At 37.8% G+C, this 22777-nt stretch overlaps 1 protein-coding gene across 2 annotated transcripts; it reads left to right on the top strand.

The window, feature by feature from the left end:
* The first annotated feature begins 1002 nt into the window (after positions 1 to 1002).
* On the top strand, positions 1003 to 21913 carry fbxw2 (F-box and WD repeat domain containing 2). Of its 2 annotated transcripts, XR_003936921.1 has the most exons (9): positions 1003 to 1402; positions 4477 to 4769; positions 8503 to 8725; positions 10873 to 11067; positions 12269 to 12402; positions 12691 to 12777; positions 12864 to 13033; positions 17990 to 18903; positions 19844 to 21913. XR_003936921.1 is itself a non-coding variant. In XM_030150252.1 (8 exons), the coding sequence occupies exons 2-8, from the start codon at positions 4503 to 4505 to the stop codon at positions 18276 to 18278; spliced, it is 1365 nt and encodes a 454-aa protein (XP_030006112.1). In that variant the 5' UTR covers positions 1003 to 1402; positions 4477 to 4502; the 3' UTR covers positions 18279 to 21913. The 2 variants fall into 2 exon arrangements, 1 of the variants encoding a protein (XP_030006112.1); XM_030150252.1 differs by having other exon boundaries at positions 17990 to 21913.
* Positions 21914 to 22777: the final 864 nt, after the last annotated feature.

Below are 22777 nucleotides of genomic sequence, written 5' to 3'. Positions count from 1 at the left end.
AGTAATTACATTTTGGGATGTTATATTTATTTTATTGTTACTTTTAGATATGATATAATTTTCAATTTTGGACCAAAAATTAGAAGAATGTTCACATAAGTAGAATAAGTGTAAAGTAGATTCAGATTCAGATTGACAAAAGTTACATATTTCTTCCACATCATAAAATCGACACAAAATAACGTTGGAGGGATATATGTTATGTAAAATTTTGAGATGTAAAAGTCTAATTTTGTTTGTAACACAGTATTTATATGGCAATGACCATGCTTTTGACCACTCAATTTTAGAAAAAGTTGAATTCCATACTGCTTTACCTCTGGGAGAGATTTTCTTCTTTTCATTCAATGCATTACGTATATGTCTGTTATTACAGCTCAAACTAAAAATATTAATGCCATTAATCAATAAACAAGGTTTATTTGTCTGTGATGTTAGATAACTAAGATGATTTTTCTTAAGTAAGACAATACCATTAGGGATCGCTTTGAATACGTAGTTATATTCTTTATTTGGATTTGGAAACGAATTTATTGTCATAAATTGTTCATATCTTAATAGACACCTGTGAATTAGTCTATTTGACCCAGGACAAAACAAGGTGTCACAGGAATAAACTGTGAAATGTGCCTGCCCTCTGCTGGTATTTTCAGTGAACTGTAGTCCTGTATTTCATGGTTTGCATTAGTGGTAGTATATTATAGCTCCATTACCCTCCAAACTGAGCCTTCACTGAGAGTATTATGTCTCGATGCTGCTGTGCAGACAGAAGACTGACAGAGCCGAGTAAAACAAACCGCCCCCTGCCACATATTTCATGCCGGGCTATTTTATGCGCGACACCGGAAACGGCTTTACCTGGTTATTTCAAAAGTTGTCCTCAGTTTTGTCTTCAAGGTAACACGTCTGGAGGGTTCTGTATGATAACATAACAGAAGCTAAGCAAGAATAATAACATGTTTATATCTACGGGATACACATACTACTAATGTAATTGTAATGCTTTGCAAACTTGCTGTTTTCGTCTTATATTTCAGAAATACCCGGCGTCCCCTCCTCTGTGACGTCTGTAAGACAAAGTTGAGGGTTAAATGTCCTGAGAGCGAATGGATAGCGTTCCCATTATCTTTTGGTTTTCATGCTGTCAGATCTTTCCATCCCTCTTCTTTACTACATAAAACTCTAAAACGTGTAAAATACTCGCTAGAAACACTGTGTTATCTACAATATAATCGAGTTTTCTCATCATGGTGGTTAGCTAACCTTAGCCTCGAAGCTAGTTTCCTTGGACAATCCTTTCAACTTGCTTGCTGACAGCCAGGTTAGCTTACGACAGCTAACTTCGCTATGTGAAGTAACCAAGCCAAGAAAAGTGGTGATAAAGAAGCTCTGCAACTCTCTGGTGGGTGCACATTTTGTCTTTTGCAAATGTAAATTTATCTACAAGCAGACAGAGGTGGTTGCATGTTTAGATGTTACTTGTCGTAGGCAACTTGGTATTTAATTATACCATGGTTAACTTGGCTAACGTTAGCTACCAAAGTTGCTAACTAGCCAGGTAGCTAACTTATACTGTATCAGTCGTATGCGTTCAGTTAGCTAGCCTCTAATTTAGCACCTGCTGGAAAATACTACGAATAAATCTGCAGTCTGTGATACACATGCTGCATACATGACGACCTTTGTGAAGTCGGTGTAAGTTTAACTATCGGCCGAGTGCTTATCATTAATACTCAGGTAACTCATTTTAATGGTATTAAACTTAAACATTGGGCTTAACCTGCCTAGCGATAATGGTTATGGTTCCGATATCACAACAGACAGGTGTGTCTAAACGATCGTACACAGATAATGTTCTGCGGGAAAACAACCTCTCAGATTGCCTGTGACCGTGTTTGATGTGGGTTGAATCTCATAGTGTATTCTATTATCAGATCATTCCTAATGCTCATGTTAAGAAAATATTTTTAGATAATGTGAATCCATCCGAAAACTGAAAATCAGGATACTTTATTTTTTTCTTGTTAATTTGTGTGTGTGTGTGTATATATATATATATATATATATATATATATATATATATATATATATATATATATATATATAATTTAATAAAGTCTACTTATCCCAAAATGGCTGGCAGTTGAAAAAAGGTGCATTTATTTATCTATTTGCTGACTAATGCACCTGCCGTTTTGCAAATGTAGTAAACAGTGAAACACGTAAGACACCAAATATTGGTTTAGGAGATTGTTTAGTAAAATACTTCAAGGTTTATAGGTAAAATAATGGACTGATTGTGAAATGGTGGTTGAGTTCTGATGTTTATAGTAACAATTTGGCAGGCAGCTTATTTTGTGTTTTATTTTGTGTTATTTTTCCTCCCATTGTGCCAGGGCTAAAGGAATCCTCATTCTTAAACCGTTTAAAGGTCTTTCATGCCTTCATTACACTGTTTGTAGAGTGCACATCCAATCCTAAGATGTATGATAAACTTAACATAACAAAAGACAAACATAGTCAGATATGATGACATATCACAAGGGTAAGTGGCACCCTAGTGATATGTCATCTTATCTGACTAGAATCATGTCAGTCAATAGGCCAATATTAATCAAGCTGATTCTGATCCTCAAATTTCAAGATATTGCTGAGAAAGACGCTGCCAAAGCATCTCTAACAGATGCTTTGTAAATGTTTATTGATAGAGACCTAAGGAGAACTGTGCACTGTATTTACAGGAGACCCATATAAACAGTGATTAACTCTTAATACTTCCTTACCCTTCCTACTGTAAAACACAACAATTTTCTATTCACAGTTTACTCTATTTACAACTATAGAAACACAGCAACAATATATGACAGGCTGTTGTCCATCTACAGTCAAGACATTGTGTTGAAAAGGAAGTCTTCTCAAAGTTGTGGACATTACAGTTTATTTTTAGGTTATTTTTTTTCTTTTTTTTTGCAACGTAGCAGAACTGTATACATTCTGCAGCTGTTTTGTGTATATTGACTACTCAATATATTGTATCATTTTGTGGACAGCAGCAAACTATATATATATATATATATATATATATATATATATATATATATATATATATATATATATATATATATATATAATCAAAGACTTTAGTATGTACATGATAATATATAATGTTTGTGTATTTTACATACTCTGGACAGTGGAATAATCCAAACACTTGTATAAGAGGGGTTGGGATTTATTGAATGAACACCAATGTGTGATGTGTTCTGAATCAGTTTATCAATTCAGGCTTTTATCGAGTCAATGTTTCACTTGCAAAATGTTTAAATAAGAGATCAAATGGATGGATAACAAATTAGCACTGATTAAACATTCACAAACTAACTAGGACTTAGGTTTCACTAAAATACATATATTAAGAATAATGTGTGATCCACAGAGGTATGCATTAAGAAATAGGTGCTTATGTGAAACTGGTCCCTAAAAACAGGACATGGGGGTTAAAAATTCAAACCAGATGTAGACTAATGTTATGAAGCAAGTTTGGAAGCACTTTGGGTCTATTTTAAAAATAAACACTTACTGAGATAAAAGAGAAACTATTTTTCAGATAAAGCACATTTTTATGTTATTTTACAGTATATTTAATACAAAAATCTGCATGTAACATGGTCAAAAGGACACAAAAATTACGCGCTACTATTTTTAAAAAAAATATCTCTTTATTGTCTCACAGGTACATTTTGGAAATTGGACTTATTATGCGAGGCAGAGTGTTTCACAAAAATGACCTCTGTTGGAAAATCATTTGTGATTTATATGTGTATAAATGGGCAGGTTCTGCACATAACGCAAGTGGACACGATGGGTTACATACAGAACCTGGAATGAGACTGAGGATTCATGAAAAACCCACATGTCTAGGTTAGAAAAACCACTAGGATCATCAAATTTAACACAGTGTCTTTATTTATAGAGGTATATAAGCCCATTTCAAGCGATGTTTTCAAGATAAAATGCATTGACACCTTGGTAGCATTTCATGTCCCAGTTTTGGTCCTATTTTTGGCCCCAATATTTTATAAAAAAAATTCATTAATTTTGGGATGGCTCAGAGCAAGAGTATAATTTTTCTGGCATTTATCTGAGGTCATCAATAGGTACATCATGGGGGAAAGATGTTTAAATTCCTGTTTTATTATTGTGTTTAAAAAAAGCTGGCAAAGTGCCAAGTACCAAAATGTTTCCAGTTTCATAGAAGCACCCAAATGTAAAAACTATAAAGATCAATCAATAGAGCTCAAGAGAGATTGATTTGACAGTTAATTAACTACCTGAATTTTCTAACCCTGAACCATGAGAGTCTTAAAATACACAATGACGCAGATTTTTGGTCATACTCTCCAGTATGGTGATTAAAACTCCAATGTGCAAAGCATCTCTGGAGCAGTTGTTAACTTGTCCCCATTGCTATTGCAGGTGTTGCAGGTTGCTCTCATGTGCCCATGGAGAAGGCGGCCTTTGAGGGGTGGCTGGAGTCGGTCTCCGCCACTTTCCTTACACTGAGCGACCAGCAGAGGAACCAGTCTCTGGATCATCTCATCTCTCTGAGTGGAGCCGCTCAGCTGCGTCATCTGTCTAATGGGCTGGAGACGCTGCTCAAGCGTGACTTCCTGCGTCTACTTCCTCTGGAGCTGGCCTTCTACCTGCTGCGCTGGCTCGACCCGCAGACCCTGCTCACCTGCTGCCTGGTGTGTAAACAGTGGAATAAGGTCAGTATCACCCTCCCTTTCCTATTAGTGTTGCCACAGTGTGACCTTAGTTGTCAAAAATGCTTTGTGCTGCTTTGTCTCAGCTTCTCTTTCCATCCTTGTTCCTCTTATGAAAGTATAAATGAAGGGATCTGATTGTCTTTGTATTTGGCTTTTCACATATTTTTAAAAGTGTTGTAAATGTCAGATTCCAGTTTTAGCTGCTCCTGGATTGACCCGTGTGCACAAAGAGCAATAACAAATGTCACATGCAGTGTGTGTTTAGTCTCATTTATAAATTAAAGTGCAGTGAAAGTCAGAACATTTATTGGTAGATGATAATGATGAGAAAAGGAGTCACCAGTTTTTTTTAAATTAAGTGAAAGGCATTGAATGTCTGCCTGCAGGGATCTACAGGTGAAACGTCTAATCAGTATGATTTCTCTGAGTTGAAGAAATATTGTGTTATAGCATGTGATATGCCACACCTTGAACTTGTATCTCTCTTCTGGTTTGGGAATATTGAAAATGTATTATAGATCATTGGAGCTTTCTGGAAAAAGAGTGCCAGGTAACATCTGTATAGTAAAAATGAATAAGAAATGGATTTTCTTAATTTCTCCAGTACCAGTAACAGATCTGAATGTGTTGGAGCTTACTGAGAGTGTTTTATAATTCAGCCCCGGGGTCTGTTCAACACCAGGTTTCAGTACCCATAGGTATCCTCCGCAAAGAGCAGGGAGTCAAGATATTATTCAGATATAGCAGTAAAAGAACACAGTGTCAGACAGTCTCTCTTGGATCACATTCACAGCATGTTCACATGAAAAGTGACAGAAATAGTATAGAATAAAAACAGAGAGCTGACAGAAGAAGTAGGTGAGAATGTCGGACTGTCAATCAATTTTCAAAGGTTATAGCCCACACCCCCACTCCTACTCCCACTGAAACCATCTGACTGTCTGACAGGCAAAGTGGCTTTGAGTTCTTTCAACACTTACAGAAGTAATCTGTCTGGTTTTCCTTACATTCTCCAAAATGCTGCTTTTATATCCTGGTGTTCAGGTCACACTGGTCATACCTTTTTTTAATATTGCCAATTATCACTACTTCGTAAGGCTGTGTTATGAGAAAAATGAATCTACAAATGTATTTTCCTATGACTTAATCTTAAAATATTTCAAAGATATGAAACGCTGTGATGTGTAAAACGAAAATGAAACGATGTGTAATATTATCTGAACACAAGCAAGTCAACTACAGAATTTAACCTGATTCTGCTTTAACAAAAATGACCACGATGTTGATGACAGCAGGAACAGAAATCATGTTTATTGATGATCAAAGTGAATCACAAACCAGATAGTCTCTCTAAACATCTGAGTTTCACCTGTTCTTAAAGATCAAGGAACACTGTTATAGCTCAGGTCAGCAGTACAGTCATACACAGCATATGGTGAGATGACTGAAAAATTATTATTTTCCATATTAAGCTAATTTTATCATTTATGTTGTCAAATAAAAGAAAATAATTATGTATGATTAGATATGATTTCTTAATTAGCTACGCTGTACAAACCATAAACATAATGTGCTGCGGACTAATTCCCCTCAGCCTGAAAGGACAGACAGATGGACAAACAACAAATTGATTACAGTACCCCTCCAGCCAGTCAGTGAAGGGGTAAAAATGAACTGAACATTAGGAAAACACGAACATTGATGTCAGCTAATATCAACTTTTTTGACTGACATCAGCTATGGGCAAGTAACATGATTATTCATTAGCTGCATTTTAATGATTTTTAATATATGCTCATTCATAATGTGATGAAGACCTCAAACTTAAACACACTAACATCGATATCAGCATTGGCAAGATTGTTTTTTTAATATCTGTGTTCATATCAGGCCACAATTTTTGTACATCCCAATTATACAAATAATTTTTTTTCAGAACCTCATGATGGACATAACTGATGAATGATGCATCTCACCTCCTTGTTTCTGCTCAGAGTTGTAAATGCAGGACAAAAATGTGATCACATGCAAATGTCATTAATCCTGGAAATAGGAGTTTTCATGGCTGGTGTGAGAGGATATGGGTGAAACTGTTCTGGTTCTGGAGGTTTTCACATGAAGCATTTTATTCAGATTGGACATTTTTTGTGAAAGCTGGTGGAATATAAGTGTTTGGAGAGACAGAACTAAATGGACAAAAGTGTGGTTACACTTCACTGTAACCAGTGCAACAAGTGCAACCCAAGCAATCTGTCAAAACATCTACTGAAAATCCACCACAAACAGATGGAGAAAGACACAGCCAGCAGCCTGGAGCCTACACCCAGTTAACTAAATAATTAAAACTATAGTTAATGAGTAAGGGTAAGCATTGGGAAGCTGATCGTCAGTTCATGAATTCAGTATGAAATGGTCAGAGCGTCATCTGGACGGTCACTGAGATCTTCACTGTTTCGGGTTCAGAGTGGGGGTGGATTTCCAGGTTTGGGAGCTGAAGAAAAATGACTGCACTGTAAAAATACAGTTGAAGGAAAAGACCTGCATTAGATTTTTGTTCAGTGAAATAAGGTGGACATTGTATTAGCTTCTGCAGTAAATAATTCATTACAGATTTGTTTCCTTACATAGTGATTTGTTCAGAACAATGCTGTTACAGTTTGATACTAAAGAATATTAAGTGTGTAGACTACATTAAAGAAAGACGAAACGAAAATCAAGCCATGTTCGATCTGTTCTTTGCTGAACAAAAAACCCTAATATCCTCTTGAGACCCAGCAATGTATATTTGTCCTCTGTAGGGGACAAGAGTTTCAAAGCTTTACTAAAAAAGTGGTGCCAGGCACAACAAACCCCACCCCTTGCACATATTGTAGCTGATTTTGGCATCAATCCAGCTGATGTCATCATGTCTATGTGTGTGCTGATGTCAACATATTAATTGCCTCTATGTATGTATATATAAGTAAATTGAAACAAAATTGATGTTTTTATAGACATTTGAAATTTTGCCCATTATAGGTAAATGGGAGAATTTTTTTTTTTTTTTTTAAAGTCATAAAAAATTTGAACTTTGACCTACTGTTCCCAAAATATAACCACATCTATTCTGGGTCACTGGCAATCTATAAACCTAATTTGGTATGAATTCAACTAATAGTTTTGCTGCTACAGACATTTAAAATTTTGCCCATTATAAGTAAATTGGGGGGAAAAAAGATTGCAAAAATTCCTAAAAAATTTGAACTTTGACCTATTGCTCCCAAAATATAATGAGATTCATTCTGGGTCACTGGCAATCTATGTACCCAATTTGGTATGAATTCAACTAATATTTTTGTTGTTAGAGCTTTAATAATCAAACGAAGAAACAAACAAAGAAACAAACAAACTGAACCTAAAATGATACCCCTTGCCTCCCCTTTGGGGGCGGGGTGAAAAAGGACAAAAACACTGCCCACCGCAAAGGATATTCCACTAAAAAAATGTATCTGAAAAAATCATGCTGCTTCCAATCAAGACTATTTACTACAAAAAAGTGTAATCCTTTACTTTCCTGGGTCTCAGGAGGATATGACAAAAAGCAGTAAGAACACCATTAAAGCTATAAATCAATAGTATAGGTAAGAATAGTAATGTTGTTGAAAATCTAAAACCACCCATCATACGTAACTCAGAACTAATAGAAACCATTTCCGATGTGGTCAACTGTAACTGTTTTTTTGTCTTCTTGCAGGTGATAAGCTCGTGCACAGAGGTGTGGCAGGGTGTGTGTCGAGAGCTGGGCTGGAGGATCGATGAGTCCATTCAGGATGCGTCACACTGGAAGGGGGTCTACCTGAAGGCCAAACTGAGGATGATGCAGCTGAAGGACCAGGAGGCCTTCGAGACGTCCTCCCTCATAGGACACAGCGCTCGCGTCTATGCTCTCTACTATAAGGACGGCCTCCTGTGCACAGGTACGCAGCAAATCAGGCTCTTCTCTTTTCTCTCCAGCTGAAATCACATGAAGCTGCATTATTACACAGTGCACTGTCATACTCTTCTGCAGACTTTTGCAATAAAGGAAAGTATGACACTATTAGACTAGGCTGAAGGGAAAACCACAAGCACTAAGTGAAGACACCGTTCATGTAAAAATAGTGCTTTCATAACAGCTGTGACTCTTGTATTAAAATATTTCACACTGTTGCACTGGGTGACATCATGACTTTATTCCATGAACACACATGCTGTAGTTTCTTGGTCTGGAACATTTATTACATCATTCCTTGACAGTTATTGGAGCTAGATGCAATTACTGTATTTTTGTGTAATTGTGATAATGATCTCCATTTGGTTTTAAACAGATGGATGAAAAATGTTCAACAAAGACAAAAAGGATAAATAAGATCACAATATAAATCTGGGAATTTGGAAATGTAATGACGCTGATAGTGAAAAGATGTGGCTGTTTATATTATACACTGCCCAGCCAAAAGAATTCGCATATACATTATTTGACTGCACCACTTTTGGTTTTGATTACAGGAGACATTCACTGTGACATCTTTTTTGCTACATATTGCTTACATAGTGTCACAATAAGGTTCATAATATTTTTTCCATCTATAGTTGCTTACATTTTTGATTATTGATGATGAAAAATTGGATCGCTGCATCAAGTCTTCATCACATCCCAAATTAGAGTCTGGACTTTATGGAGGCTAAGCCATGTGTGTAAATGATGTCTCATTCTCCCTGAACCATTCTGTCACAAGTCTGATGATTCTGATCAACCCCGACATTGTCCAATCTGTTTGACATTAAAGACATGCAAGGACACTTTACTGCATCAGTTAGAGTTAAATAACCTGTTACAGCTGAAACATTATTAACCACTGTAGCACTTACCCATGGAGGGATCTGAACTATTTGCTTAGTTAAATCCAGTGAATGTGTCCTGTATTCAAAACTAAAGGTGGTGCAGTGAAATATTGCATGTGTGACTTTTTTTGGCTGGGCAGTGTAGATAGATGTAGTCTGATTTTTTTTTTTTTTTTTTTCCTAAAAGCATTTTCTGAATAAAAGGGAGTTCAGCGACTTCTCACTGATTTGTATTAACTGATGGGAAGTAACCACGTACAGAAAATTCAGGATAAAAAGTAGGTATAGATGGCTGTGCTTTGGAATCAGTGACTAGTGAATCAGCTCTTGGCTTTATGTTGTCAGGTTGTGCATCTGTGTGTCTGATTCTCAGGAGTGGTGCAAAATAATTTCTTCAAATTCAACACAAATGTTCACTTCAGCTCGAGGATGAACTAATAGCCAAAGGTCAAAGGTCAGGGTAACTGTATCCCCTGAAAAACCTATTGTTCATAAGTAATTTACTGTTACATTAATGAACTGTGATAAGAATTCAACCCAAATGTGTAACAGGATAAAATGAAATAGTGGTGCAACACCCACCTCAGTAAAAACATCACTTAGATTTCACCATGAAATACATTCAATACCCTGTATTACATTTCTAATTGTATTTTGTATATGTGTATCTTGTATTTCAAGGCTCACTATGTGGATTTCCATAAATATATTTAATGTGCAATTTGACATTTTGCACTGGAGAAGGTATTGTTCTTCTGTGTTTATTAGTGCCGTAACCTACAGTTGTACCTGCTGGTGACTAAAAGCAGACAAAATTATTCGCAGTTTATGGAAAGACACTGAACTCGCATTTATGTTTTTGTGACTTCTCAAAAGTTTCCTTATGTATGGACTGACATGGATGTAAAGTGACACTTGTATATACTGTTCATAGCCTTATACTATACTAGTGGCATACAATGATCAGAAACTGATAAATTAAATAATCAGTTATATCAAATATTCTTATCAATTTTAGAGTGACTTGGAGTTAAATTTGATAGTTAGACATTTTTGCTGCAGAGAATGCTTAGTAGAGAACCAGTTAATCAGCCACTGAAAATAGACTCCAGCAAATACATGCTCTTCTTTTCATTTGTTTGGTAAAACTGTTGCAGCTGTTGCAAAAATGAAGCCGTGTGTGTCGCACAGTTCCAGCTCTGTTCCAGTGTCAGTGAACAGATACAATCCTGTTTTTCAGGGTCTGACGACCTCTCTGCCAAATTATGGGATGTGCGCACCGGGCAGTGCATTTATGGCATCCAGACACACACCTGCGCCACAGTGAAGTTTGATGAGCAGAAGCTTGTGACTGGGTCCTTCGACAACACCATTGCATGCTGGGAGTGGAGCACGGGGGCAAAAATCCAGCAGTTCCGTGGCCACACAGGAGCAGGTTTGTTCACATGTTGAACAACTTTGACCTGCAGCGCTGCATACATGGGTTTTAGATGAGTATGTGGGTCATGTGTTCTATGATGAGGTTAGTGCAGGTGCCATCAACATGTACGAGCAGTAATTACCTCCGCCAAGGAGGTTATGTTTTCATCTGGGTTTGTTTGTATGTTTGCCTGTTAAGCAAGATAACTCAAAAAGTTGTGGATGGATTTTGATGAAATTATCTGGAAATGTTGATACTGGCACAAGGAACACATTAAATTTTGGTGGTGATTTAATTGTTGACACCCATTAGATGAAGATTTGGCTTTAAGACCAGATGGAGTAAGACAGAGACAGGGTTTACTACTGAGCTGTCTGCAAAAATAGGTTTTCTCACAGCTTCTCAAAAGACTGACTCAATCAATCAATCAATCAATCAATCAATCACAAACTGGGAAATCTGGGAAAAACAGTAAAAACAGAATACAAGAGCAAACACACTATACATAATAAAATACAAGTATAAAAAATGAACTGGTAGAAAATCTGGACAAACAGGAACAAACAGTAGAGTGCAACAATGAGCTGTAATCTGCAAAGTAAAATGTAAATTTTCAGTAATTAAGGTAGTACAAAAAAATGAGGTAATGATATCATGTTGTCAGACTGGATATTTTGGATTAAACTGAATAAGATTACATCGGTCAAAATGAGGGTGATAAAATTCAGAAAGAAATTGCATACCATTCTGCAGGTTTCATATGCATTTGATCAATCACAAAGCCCTATAGATACAGTATTATTGAGAGTAAGACCCTGAACGTCCCTCTGGACTGTTTTAACTAATCTGAACCCACTTTGAAATGTGTGGTATGTTAACATAAATACCCATGTCAACTGATTTAGCATATTTTGAAAAGCATAGTGGTAAAATTTTGAATTGATCATAGTGCACAGTGATGAAAACTAGAAAATTTACTTTGAAAACAACTAAAACTAATGTGAAAAATAAATTGGATTAAAAACTCATGAACTTAAATTTAGAACTGTCCAATCTGTGATGTGTGATGGGATGTGATGCAGCTTCCCAGTTCTCAGTGGGCTTGTTTTTCTTTAAGAACGTGTGAAATGCATGAATACATTTGATATTTTAATATGTTTTGTATGTCATGGTACATGATGGGCTGTCGTGTGTGCGTGTGTGTGTGTGTACTCAGTCTTCAGTGTGGACTACAACGATGAGCTGGACATTCTGGTGAGCGGCTCTGCAGACTTCTCTGTGAAGGTCTGGGCTCTGTCCGCTGGAGCCTGTCTCAACACTCTGACTGGACATACCGAGTGGGTGACCAAGGTCTGATCCACCGTTCCTTTATAAAACTCATATTTATTAGAAATGGATCTGTACCAATTCACCTCCTACCATGTCAAAGTACTTGTGTATAAATGTCTGTTAAGTTCATGGAACCTTACAAACATCTTACATTTTAACATTTATCTGTATTTTTTTAATAGATATAAAGGAATCACATAGTATTAAATAAAATCCATTCACATAATATTATATCATACAAATATATACAAGGATATTTGACACATGTGCTTGATTAACCTGTGTATTTCTGCTGTTATTGTCCATCAGGTGATCCTCCAGAAAAGTGAAGTAGAGTCTGTGGTTCACAGTCCTGGTGATTACATCCTCCTAAGTGCTGATAAGTATGAGATTAAGGTAATGTTCTAGTCTCTGCTCATTGTTTCAGTGCTGTTTGATGCAGAGTCCATTAGACACTACAGAGCACTGTATCTGGTCTGCAGGTCTGGCCTTTAGGCAGGGAGATCAATTGTAAATGCCTGAAGACTCTGTCGGTGTCGGAGGACCGCAGCATCAGCCTCCAGCCTCGCCTGCAGTTTGACGGACGCTACATCATCTGCAGCTCCGACCTGGGGGTTTATCAGTGGGACTTTGCCAGCTTTGAGATTCTCAGGTAAAATCAGTTGTTGTTGACTCTTGGTAAATGACATGACACTGAGCCCGTTTACATGCACACTGAAAATCTGATCATTATCTGATTTCTGGAGTTATCAGATTATTATTATCATTAGACTTGCACCAATTAATCGGCCATGCTTGGAAATTGGACGCTTTTCACGCGATCGGCCATGACCAGCGAGCGGCCAGTCAGTCTGAAATTGGCAGATTTTTAGCACAGGTCACATTCCTGCTGCGCCACATAGCCAGACCCGGGACCGGTTCCAGATAGTCATATATGAGGCGCCAATCAGGAATGTGATGGGGCACATGTCACTGATGGAGACAGCGACACTGGGGGGGATTACACGGGGGGGGGGGGGGGGGGGGGGGGTTCTGTGCCATATGTACCTCAAGGCCCCCACAGAGTAGGACGTACTTGGCTCCATGGATGTCTGCATTTACTCGCAGTGGACCCAAAGCAGTCATCCGCCAGACACGGACAAGTTACATTGCAATCAGAGGTCACGTTAACCGAAAATATTCCGTCATTGACAGATTTTCTTTTTAAATGACGGAAAATTCTGAAGGCCGTCCGTCATTTTGACAGATTAAAATACTGAGGGTAATCTACTGTTAACCTTTCCTGCTCGGCTCATCCAACCATAGTCAGCGAGCACAGGGGAGATTTCCTCCAGGGCCGACGTCGGGGTTTACTCCATTGCCGGTAGTGGAAGACAGCAGACTCGAGTCCTTGCTCTCAGACAGCAGCTTTTATTTTATGCACAGTATATCGATGTTAGTACACTTTTTCCTTCTGTCCCTCTTACACACTCATATTCAAAACTGCTGATCCCTCAACTTGCTCGACCACTCACACCATACGCACACGCATGCGCCACACACCGCTCTCGCACTTAAAGGAACACACACACACATCAATCTCATAACATTACCAAAGAAAGTTTTCACACAACACTGAACAGATCCTGTTCGCAGAATCGCTGGTCTGTCTCTCTCTTAACAAGTCATCAAACAGTCCATAACAGCCTCCTACCTTTATATAACCCAACAGCACCACTGTTCACAACTACACTGAATACAACAGTGGTACTTCAGTCCAATGACTCACTGTTAGTTCACCTGAAGTAGACCCCCTGTCCTGTTGATGGTAAGTGTGCATATTAATCAGTCAGTGTCAAGTCTTGTTTCGTTGTTTAGCTGACTTTAGCCAAAATTAGATGCTACTTTGCTAGCCCAAACTGTGAAGACAGCCGAGTCTCCTTAGTTATTTTAAAAAACCCAGTAAATGGGATGGCATTGATAAACGTGGTGAAAAAAGAGGGACTGATGCGGTGAAAGATGACGGACAAGCAAGGAATACGCCAGTTCTTATGGCATTTTGTGTGCTATATGTACGCATTTTCTACCTTTCATGTGTTATTTGATGGCATGTAAATTTGTGCCAAGATCTCTGGTTCACATAACCCAAACCCTAACCCTCAGTGCATGGTATTTAACACTGCGTGAACATACACAAGGAAAGCTTATAATAAGCTTATAATGTCCACAGATAACACACCAATTAAAAGTGGCGTAAATAATTATGCGAGTTGTGATATCACATTGGTTTATCATCATTGAGATGTTCTTGAACATTAAATACTACTAAGTATATCTCATTATCATTAAAAAAATAAAAATTTGAAATGATGGATAATAATATGTTATGACGGAATTTTTACGACCCTGTCCGTCAAAATGACGGATAATAAAAATGTCTAGCGCAACCTCTGATTGCAATGTCTTGTGTGTTGTATTTGGAGAAAAATGAGATCAGAATCGGCCAAAATTGGTATCAGCCGTCCAAGCACCCTGCAAATCGGTGCAAGTGTACTTATTCAAATGACCATGTGAATTGTATTATGAGCCTGTTTACATAACCATAGAAATCTGATAACTGGGAGTAATCAGATAATTGTAATAATCAGATCTGACTTGTTTATGTACACTCTCAGAAATGTGAGAACTCAAAAATGCTGCTTTAGATTTTTCAGTTCATTATCAGATTTCATTCGGTATACCTACATACGTAATGACGGTAGACTCAAACTTCCTGTTGTCGTCCGCTCCTGTTTGACTTTGTAACTTCCATGCACAGATGTAAAAGAACAAAATAAATCAGATTAACTTGTATACATGCAAGAAGACATCGGAGTATTGGGCAGAAATGCAGGTGTGTTAATCTGATTTCTCATAATCAGATTACAGCTGTTCTCTGATGAACCACACCAGTACTCAGATCAGTATCGGATTTCTGGACTCATCAGATTAAGTGATCATGTAAACAGCATAATCTGATTATGATAAATCAGATTAATACACCTGGATTTCTCCTCAATACTCCAACGTCTTCATGCATGCAAAAAACGTTAATCTGATTCATCTTGTTCTTCTACATCTGCACATGTAAAAAAAAAAAAAAGTAAAAAATGGAAGTGATGTGGTCAAATGTAAGTTGATGATGAATTAAAGGAAGTTTGAGTCTACCATCACTATATACATACAGGGTTTTTGGATGATCACATTTTTTTTTTCATTTACTGAGCATCAGCGTTACATGGTGCATATATACACGGTACAGTGTTCACATAACAATTACAGAAGTTCCTTCAAACAATGCTCATCCCTTTTTTCTCTTTTTTTTTTTTTTTAAATTATAGCTCGCTATCTTATGTTGCTAGATACACAGACTGATTAACTACATGCACATTTCAGAACTTATGCCCTTTTTCCGCTGCACCTTTCCAGCATCACTTGACTCGGCTCAACTTGACACGGTTTTAGCGCTTTTCCACTGGGGGTTGAACCTGGTAACTGTACTTTTTTTCTCCATACCACCTCCAGCGAGCTTCTATTGGGGCTAGGTTGGCACTGAAATTTCACTGCCGGCCACTGATTGTATCCATTTCTGGCTTTCTTGTTCCACCATTTCTGTAACAAAAAGCCGCAGACCAAGCAACAAGTACAGCATCACCTTAATGTCATCCATTGTTGTTATTGTTTACTATACTAAAACGAGGTCTCAACAGTTTCGACTCTGCTGACTACACCCATCTCATTTGCGCTGAGGTGATACCAATTGCAGTGCAAAAGCGACAGCACTGTACCAAACCGTGTTGAGTTGAGCTGAGCTGGTACCATGCAGTGGGAAAGGGGCAAAAGTAAATCTGTTGAATGTTTCACTTACACTTCGTGCATCACCACTGGATGCCATGTTCACATTCAACAGCAACCTATCTGTGGCTCTGGCAGGCATGTATAGCACTGTGTGGACGTGTTCATATGATTGGCTGAAAAGTACATCTCACCCCCAAGTGGGGTACATTCTTGTGATTGGTGGAAAGGAAGGACACGTCTGATTGGCTACAGATCCTTCCCTGTTGAAAAAAAATGCATTTGTGGTTTGAGACGCAGCAGGAGTCTCACAAATGCAGTGAAGTTCACAAACCGCAAGCAGTTTGTAAATGCAGATTCAACAGTTTATGAATAAACATCACAACATACATACGATTTAGATGAATATTGCTAATTCTTTTAAATAAAGATATTTGTGGATTTCATTATATTTAAAACAAGTTATATTTGTGTGTGCATCAGAAATACATTTGTGAACTTTATTAATTTATATGTGGATTATTTTTACATTTATATAGATTGAAAAATATTTTCGTGTTGAGACATTTATATATAAATCCCAATATACATTTGTGACATTTGTGTACTGTGTCCATTTATTACCTCCACCACGTGTAATGGCTGAGGTTATGTTTTCATCGGGGTCTGTTTGTTTGTCTGTTAGCGAGATACCTCAAAAAGTTATGGACAGATTTGGATGAAATTTTCAGGAAATGCTGATATTGGCACAAGGAACAAATGATAACATTTTGGTGGTGTTGTGGGGGGGGATGCGCTGATCTGCCATGGTGGAGGTCTGCGCTCTGAGTGTTTTTCTAGTTGATTATGAGACTGATCTAACTCCATATATTAGGTCATTAAACCACAGAGACACGTTAGGTTGGTTTTTAAAATTCCAATGTAGTAATATTCTTCTCCGTGCCAGCTGTGTTGTGAAAGCGGATGATCATATTTCTGAAGTACATGTAAATGTGACAGATAAAATTATTACAGTTGCACCCAGTTATCGGATTTTTATGCTCATGTAAACAGGCTCAATTGAATCTGACGTTCCTGTAACTGGCATCTTAACCTTAAGTAAATGGCTGTTGAAAATGACTCCAAATTTAGTATTAATAAATGAAATGATCCTACTTAACTAGTCACTGTTGGATTATATGGTCTCTCAGGACAGCCTGCAAATAATATATGTTGTGTGTTCTTACTTTACGCTAAAGTAATATTACTAATGTCAAACATAACTGTGTGAAAATGTATCGACATTAAGCGAGACATACAGCAAGTACAAGAAAATGGTGTATGAACATGACAGTCTTATCTGGCTTAACTGAACTGTTTGGTGGTCTTCCTGTTTCTCACTTCCACCCTCTAGTCCAGATGCGGTCTCTTCTGGCTCCAACAAACCTGAGATTGAAACACAATGCCAAAGATCACACTGTCCATTTCCTTTAAACAGTTCATGGCCATGAAAAAACATTTTTTTGTTCTCTCCAAGTGTCTAAAATGAAGCAGCTGATTAAAATGGGTGCAACATTATTGTGGTTCATTTCTGTTGCATCAGATTTGTTAGAGCTGAGAACAGGGTCTGGAAAATCTGACCTCACTCTGGCTTAGTAATGGGAAAAAGATTTATAAGTCAAAAATGCTCCAATGTATTGTTAGCTTTGGTTTGTTGTTTTGGAGTTATTACTGATTGCGTTTGTGTTTTTGTGTGACATTATAAAAGGCTGTAGGTTTAAGTTGCTAAAAGGTGTCATTGTCTCCGTTTTTACAGGGTGATAAAAACCCAGGACCCAGCTAACCTGTCCCTGCTCAGTTTTGGCGAGGTGTTTGCTCTTCTTTTCGATAACCACTTCCTGTATGTGATGGACCTGAGGACAGAGGTGATCTCGGGCCGCTGGCCTCTGCCGGCCTACAGGAAGTCCAAAAGGGGATCCAGCTTCTTGGCCGGCGTGACATCATGGCTCAACGGCCTGGACGGGGGCAATGACTCTGGACTGGTGTTCGCCACGAGCATGCCCGACCATAGCATTCATTTAGTTCTGTGGAAGGAAAATGGATAAAGGAAAACAAGGAACCTGAACTTCTTGGCCGTTGGAACCGGCTCTTAAATCTATGAACCTGAACAGCCAAGATAGATGCATGGACCAAAGCATTTTGTTCTATTTTTTTTTTCTGTTTCTTCCTCACACAAATATCAACATTAAGAGATGGAAGTGGAAAGCACAGCATCACTGATGTGCTACGTTCAACGTCTAGTCCCTCTTCTGATCTTGGACAAACACAGGAGACAGAAGAACAAACTAGTAGAAACCCAAGTCATGTTCATAACAATTAAAGAGAAAAACAAACTGGCATCTGAAGAACCCAAATATAAACACAACTTTAGACATTCTCCTGGAGTTACTGCATCTTTGAAAATCACTCACTTTAACTTGGAAACATTTTTGGCAAATTAGTACTTCGGTCCAGTACGTGGATGCCCCCATTTGGCATAAAAACATCATCATAAACATACTGAGACAACATAACGTGCTGCGCACTTTTAATATCCCTTGGCCAAATATAGTGGAAGATTCTGTTGAAAGTTACTGCCCTATAATTGACATTAGATTGTCTTTGTGTGAATTTGGTGCAGAAATCTCAATGTATTTTTCAGACAATGTGATTACGTGGTTGAAAGGACATGTTACCATTTGTCCACGAAAAGCAGGTCAAGGTGACCTATTTTCAGTAGGCTTCTGCTCCATGCCAAGATGTAGGGCTGGGCGATATGGAAAAAATCATATTGTGTTGAATTTTTTCATATCAGACGATATCGATATACATCACGATATAAATCAAATCACTATTTTTGTCAAGCTTAAATTTTCCATTACACTTAAGTTAGTTGTGAAGATGTCAGAAGGTTGTTTTTGCTTTAAATAGGATTTATTTTCTGTCAGAGGTTGAACATGACAGATGTGCTGAAGAGCATAAATGTTTCAGATAAATAAAACAGGTACATATATTTAAAACTAAATTAAAAGTCTGACCAGCAGGCAAAAGCTTTCAAGTTTTAAAAGAGAACACAAACAAAACAAACCGACTTCACCTAACAATGCTAGGGGTGTATATGTGGGGGTGCGTTCCTTAACTGCCGTAACTGGAGTAAACCGAAAATGAAACTTAACGTACTTTGAGCGTCTTACTCCTGGCTTCTATACTTCTCTTGTTCTCCGGAACCCAAACGGTTCGCACCATACTTTTCAGTAACCCTGTCGCCTGAGTTCTCGGTCACATTTTCTCCCAAGGGAACACTCATTACCTCCCGCTCCAGCCCAAACATTAGTGTGTGTGCTGCAGCTGCTTTTATGCCTGTGCTATGTCCGTCAACCTAACTTGACGTGGCCCTAGTGTGATTGGTTCGGTGCAGCGCTACTTAATTATGATTGGCTGTTCTTATGAAGTCTATTGAAATTGTATCGAGCATGTCTCATATTTCTATTGAGGGAAAGTTATTTTGCGATATATATTGTTATTGTTTTATCGCCCAGCCCTATCAAGATCCATCCACAGAATAAATTTGGTGCAGATATATCAATGTATTCTTCAGACAATGCAGTTACGTTGTTGAATGGACAGACAGACAGACGACAAAACAATTATAATACCCCTTTGGTCCAAAGTTGGCCGGAAGATAGAAAACCACAGAGCTGTGTGGAAATCTGTACCGTTCATAATCTGAGCTCTTTGATTTGTAATGAATAATTCACAGAATTGAACTTCCACAATCAAATATGATAAAACTCAGGGCTCCTCATTAACATTTATCTTCCTCATCCCAGAACTGTCCAGAAAAATTTTCCAAATCACCTTGAATCATTGTGGTCCAGTATCAATTTTTACAACTGGTCAAAAAAATTCAACTTACTTTCAGAGGTTCTGTATGTGAAGTTTGCCTTTTGTGTTGTAGTCTCCATTATCATATGCCAACATTATTTCAGTCGCATCTGAAGTCATGTGGCGTACAGCCAGTACAAACAGTAGTGCATAAACAGAAGATGATAACATTGCACTTAATATCAGTTAATGTTAGAATTATACTACTAACTCATCTCATTGTTTCTTGGTTTGGCTGAACTTATTGTTTATCACAGTGCAACATAAAACAGGTTTCCTTTCTCTCAACTCTAGTCTCAAATTTGACCCAAATTAATTCACATCATCCCTGATTGTGATTGGTTCCAGGACAATAGGACATGTTTAAGGTGGAGCCCTGAATCTAAACATTAAGACCATCATGGCGTTTAGTTGCAGAAATTCCAGCCTATGAATCTCATTATATTAGCTGTGGGTAAATAACACTACAACACATATTTTCTCAACTTGATAAAGATGTAAAAAAAAAAAAAAGATCAAACTGGTCACCCAGCTAATTTGCCAAAAAGTTAGTTTCCTTCCACAAAAGCAGGGTTGCCTTAAACACAGCTGTTGTAAATAGCGGAGGACATCTCCTTTGACGTCAGATTGTGACTTCACAGGGGAGGTTTTCACCGAGCGTCCCAGTGGAAGCTGCACACTGACCTGTATTTTGAAAAGTGGTTTGGTACACTCAGTCGGTGGACAATGTGAAATATTGTGAGATTTCATGTTAATTCCACTGCTTTTTCTACGGGATGTGTGATTTAAATGTCCGCTTGAGAGATGTGATGTGCCTTTTCAGTTCATTTGATGTTACGGACTACAATTCCTCCATGACTCGGGCACATTGCAGCGAGGTGATGAACTGCATCGTAGCTCCTACCTTTACGTTGGACTCGCCATATTTACTGTGCTCTAACAGTCTATAAGATGTCTGTAATTTTATAGCTACCTACCTGACATGACTTGCTCAGTGAATCGCTTTTATGATTTGTTGACCGTGTTAAACATCAGGTTTATTTTTCTTAAGGCCTCAGCCCGTTGCACAGCGGACAGTGACTGGGTTTGTGCAAGATGACTATTTTAGACTTCAAAGAAAATTTTAACTAACATAATAAGAGAAATGCTCTGAAATCTCCTTTAAATCATCTCCGAGTTCTGCTTCTGCTGCGAGTTTGAGTCCTTTAACTCATGGGTGGATTGAGTTTTCTTTGATGTCTTCCTTTTATGGAGCCAATTTCCTTCCAAACAGAAAAAGTTTTAGAAATGCCCTGTGATTCATCAACAGTTTGGTTTGCAAATACAAAACCCGACTATCAAACGAACAGAACTTATTTCTAAAACTTCACACTTCAGACACACCCAGCTTAGAAGTACAATAATATCACCATTTTCTAAGTAATTCACCCTCCACAACAGCAGGTGGTGCTATTTGTAGAAATGGATTGATCTAGTGTAGTTCACTGAAAGTGTTACGCCTGAATAAGGTGAATATTTCTGTCATGTGAAAAACCAACAACTTGCGAGCTGCAACCAAGTGCAAAACAACTTCAATCACAATTTCACTAATAATCCTGTCAGTGGGTGCGTATTTTACTCGTATCTTCCTCCTGCTGCCTGTGTGTTCATTTTTCAATGTCACCCTCCGTACATAAAACAGCTACACCTCTGAGATGAAACTCCAGTGGAAATGGATGTGATGAAGCCTTTTATCTTTTTAGGGGATGTTTTCCTTTGTGGGGATTTATTCATTTTAATTCAGTGTCTTAATTCATTATGTGTAAATGTAAAAAAACAAACAGTATTTAAAGGAATAGAAACTTTACAAATAAGTGGTGCCAGGCACAACAAACCCCGCCCCTTGAACGTATTGTAACTGATTTTGGCATTGATCCAGCTGATGTCAATTGCCTCTATATATGTGCCAAGTTGGAAGTAAATTGAAATAAATTTGATGTTTTTATAGACATTTGAAATTTCGCCCATCATAAGTCAATGGGAGAAGAAAAAAGATTTAAATGATTCATAAAAAATTTGAACTTTGACCTACTTTTCCCAAAATATAACTACATCTATTCTGGGTCACTGGCAGTCTATAAACCTAATTTGGAATGAATTCAACCAATAGTTTTGCTGCTCCAGACATTTGAAATTTCACCCATTATAAGTAAATGGGAGAAAAAAAAGGTTTTAAAAATTCATAAAATATTTGATCTTTGACCTATTGTTCCCAAAATGTAGTCAGATCTATTCTGGGTCACTGACGATCTATAAACCCAATTTGGTATGAATTCAACCAATAGTTTTGCTGCTGCGGTGTCAACAAACAAACAAAACCAAAAACAATACCCCTTGCCTCCCCTTCGGGGGGGTGGGGTAACAACTCAGAAATGTTATTTTCCTCCTATCATAGTTTGACAATGGTGATTCCAGATCTGCCTCAGTCCTTACAAAGTGGCTCTTAGGTCTGAATATGGGAGTCTAGTGCTGATGTTACGCTGAATTCTCAGCTCTGCCAAATAATGCCCCTGTTCAGACTTAATGTTATTTATTAATGGTTTATTTTATAGGGATAGATAGAGAACAGCAATCTGTGTTTAGGAAAAGTGAAGTATGAACTACTACCTGAGAATCACAATACTTTATTAACCCCAGGGGG

This window comes from Sphaeramia orbicularis, chromosome 12, assembly GCF_902148855.1.
Source record: "Sphaeramia orbicularis chromosome 12, fSphaOr1.1, whole genome shotgun sequence".
Taxonomy (NCBI): Eukaryota; Metazoa; Chordata; class Actinopteri; order Kurtiformes; family Apogonidae; genus Sphaeramia; species Sphaeramia orbicularis.
This window is presented reverse-complemented; position numbering and strand designations above follow the sequence as displayed.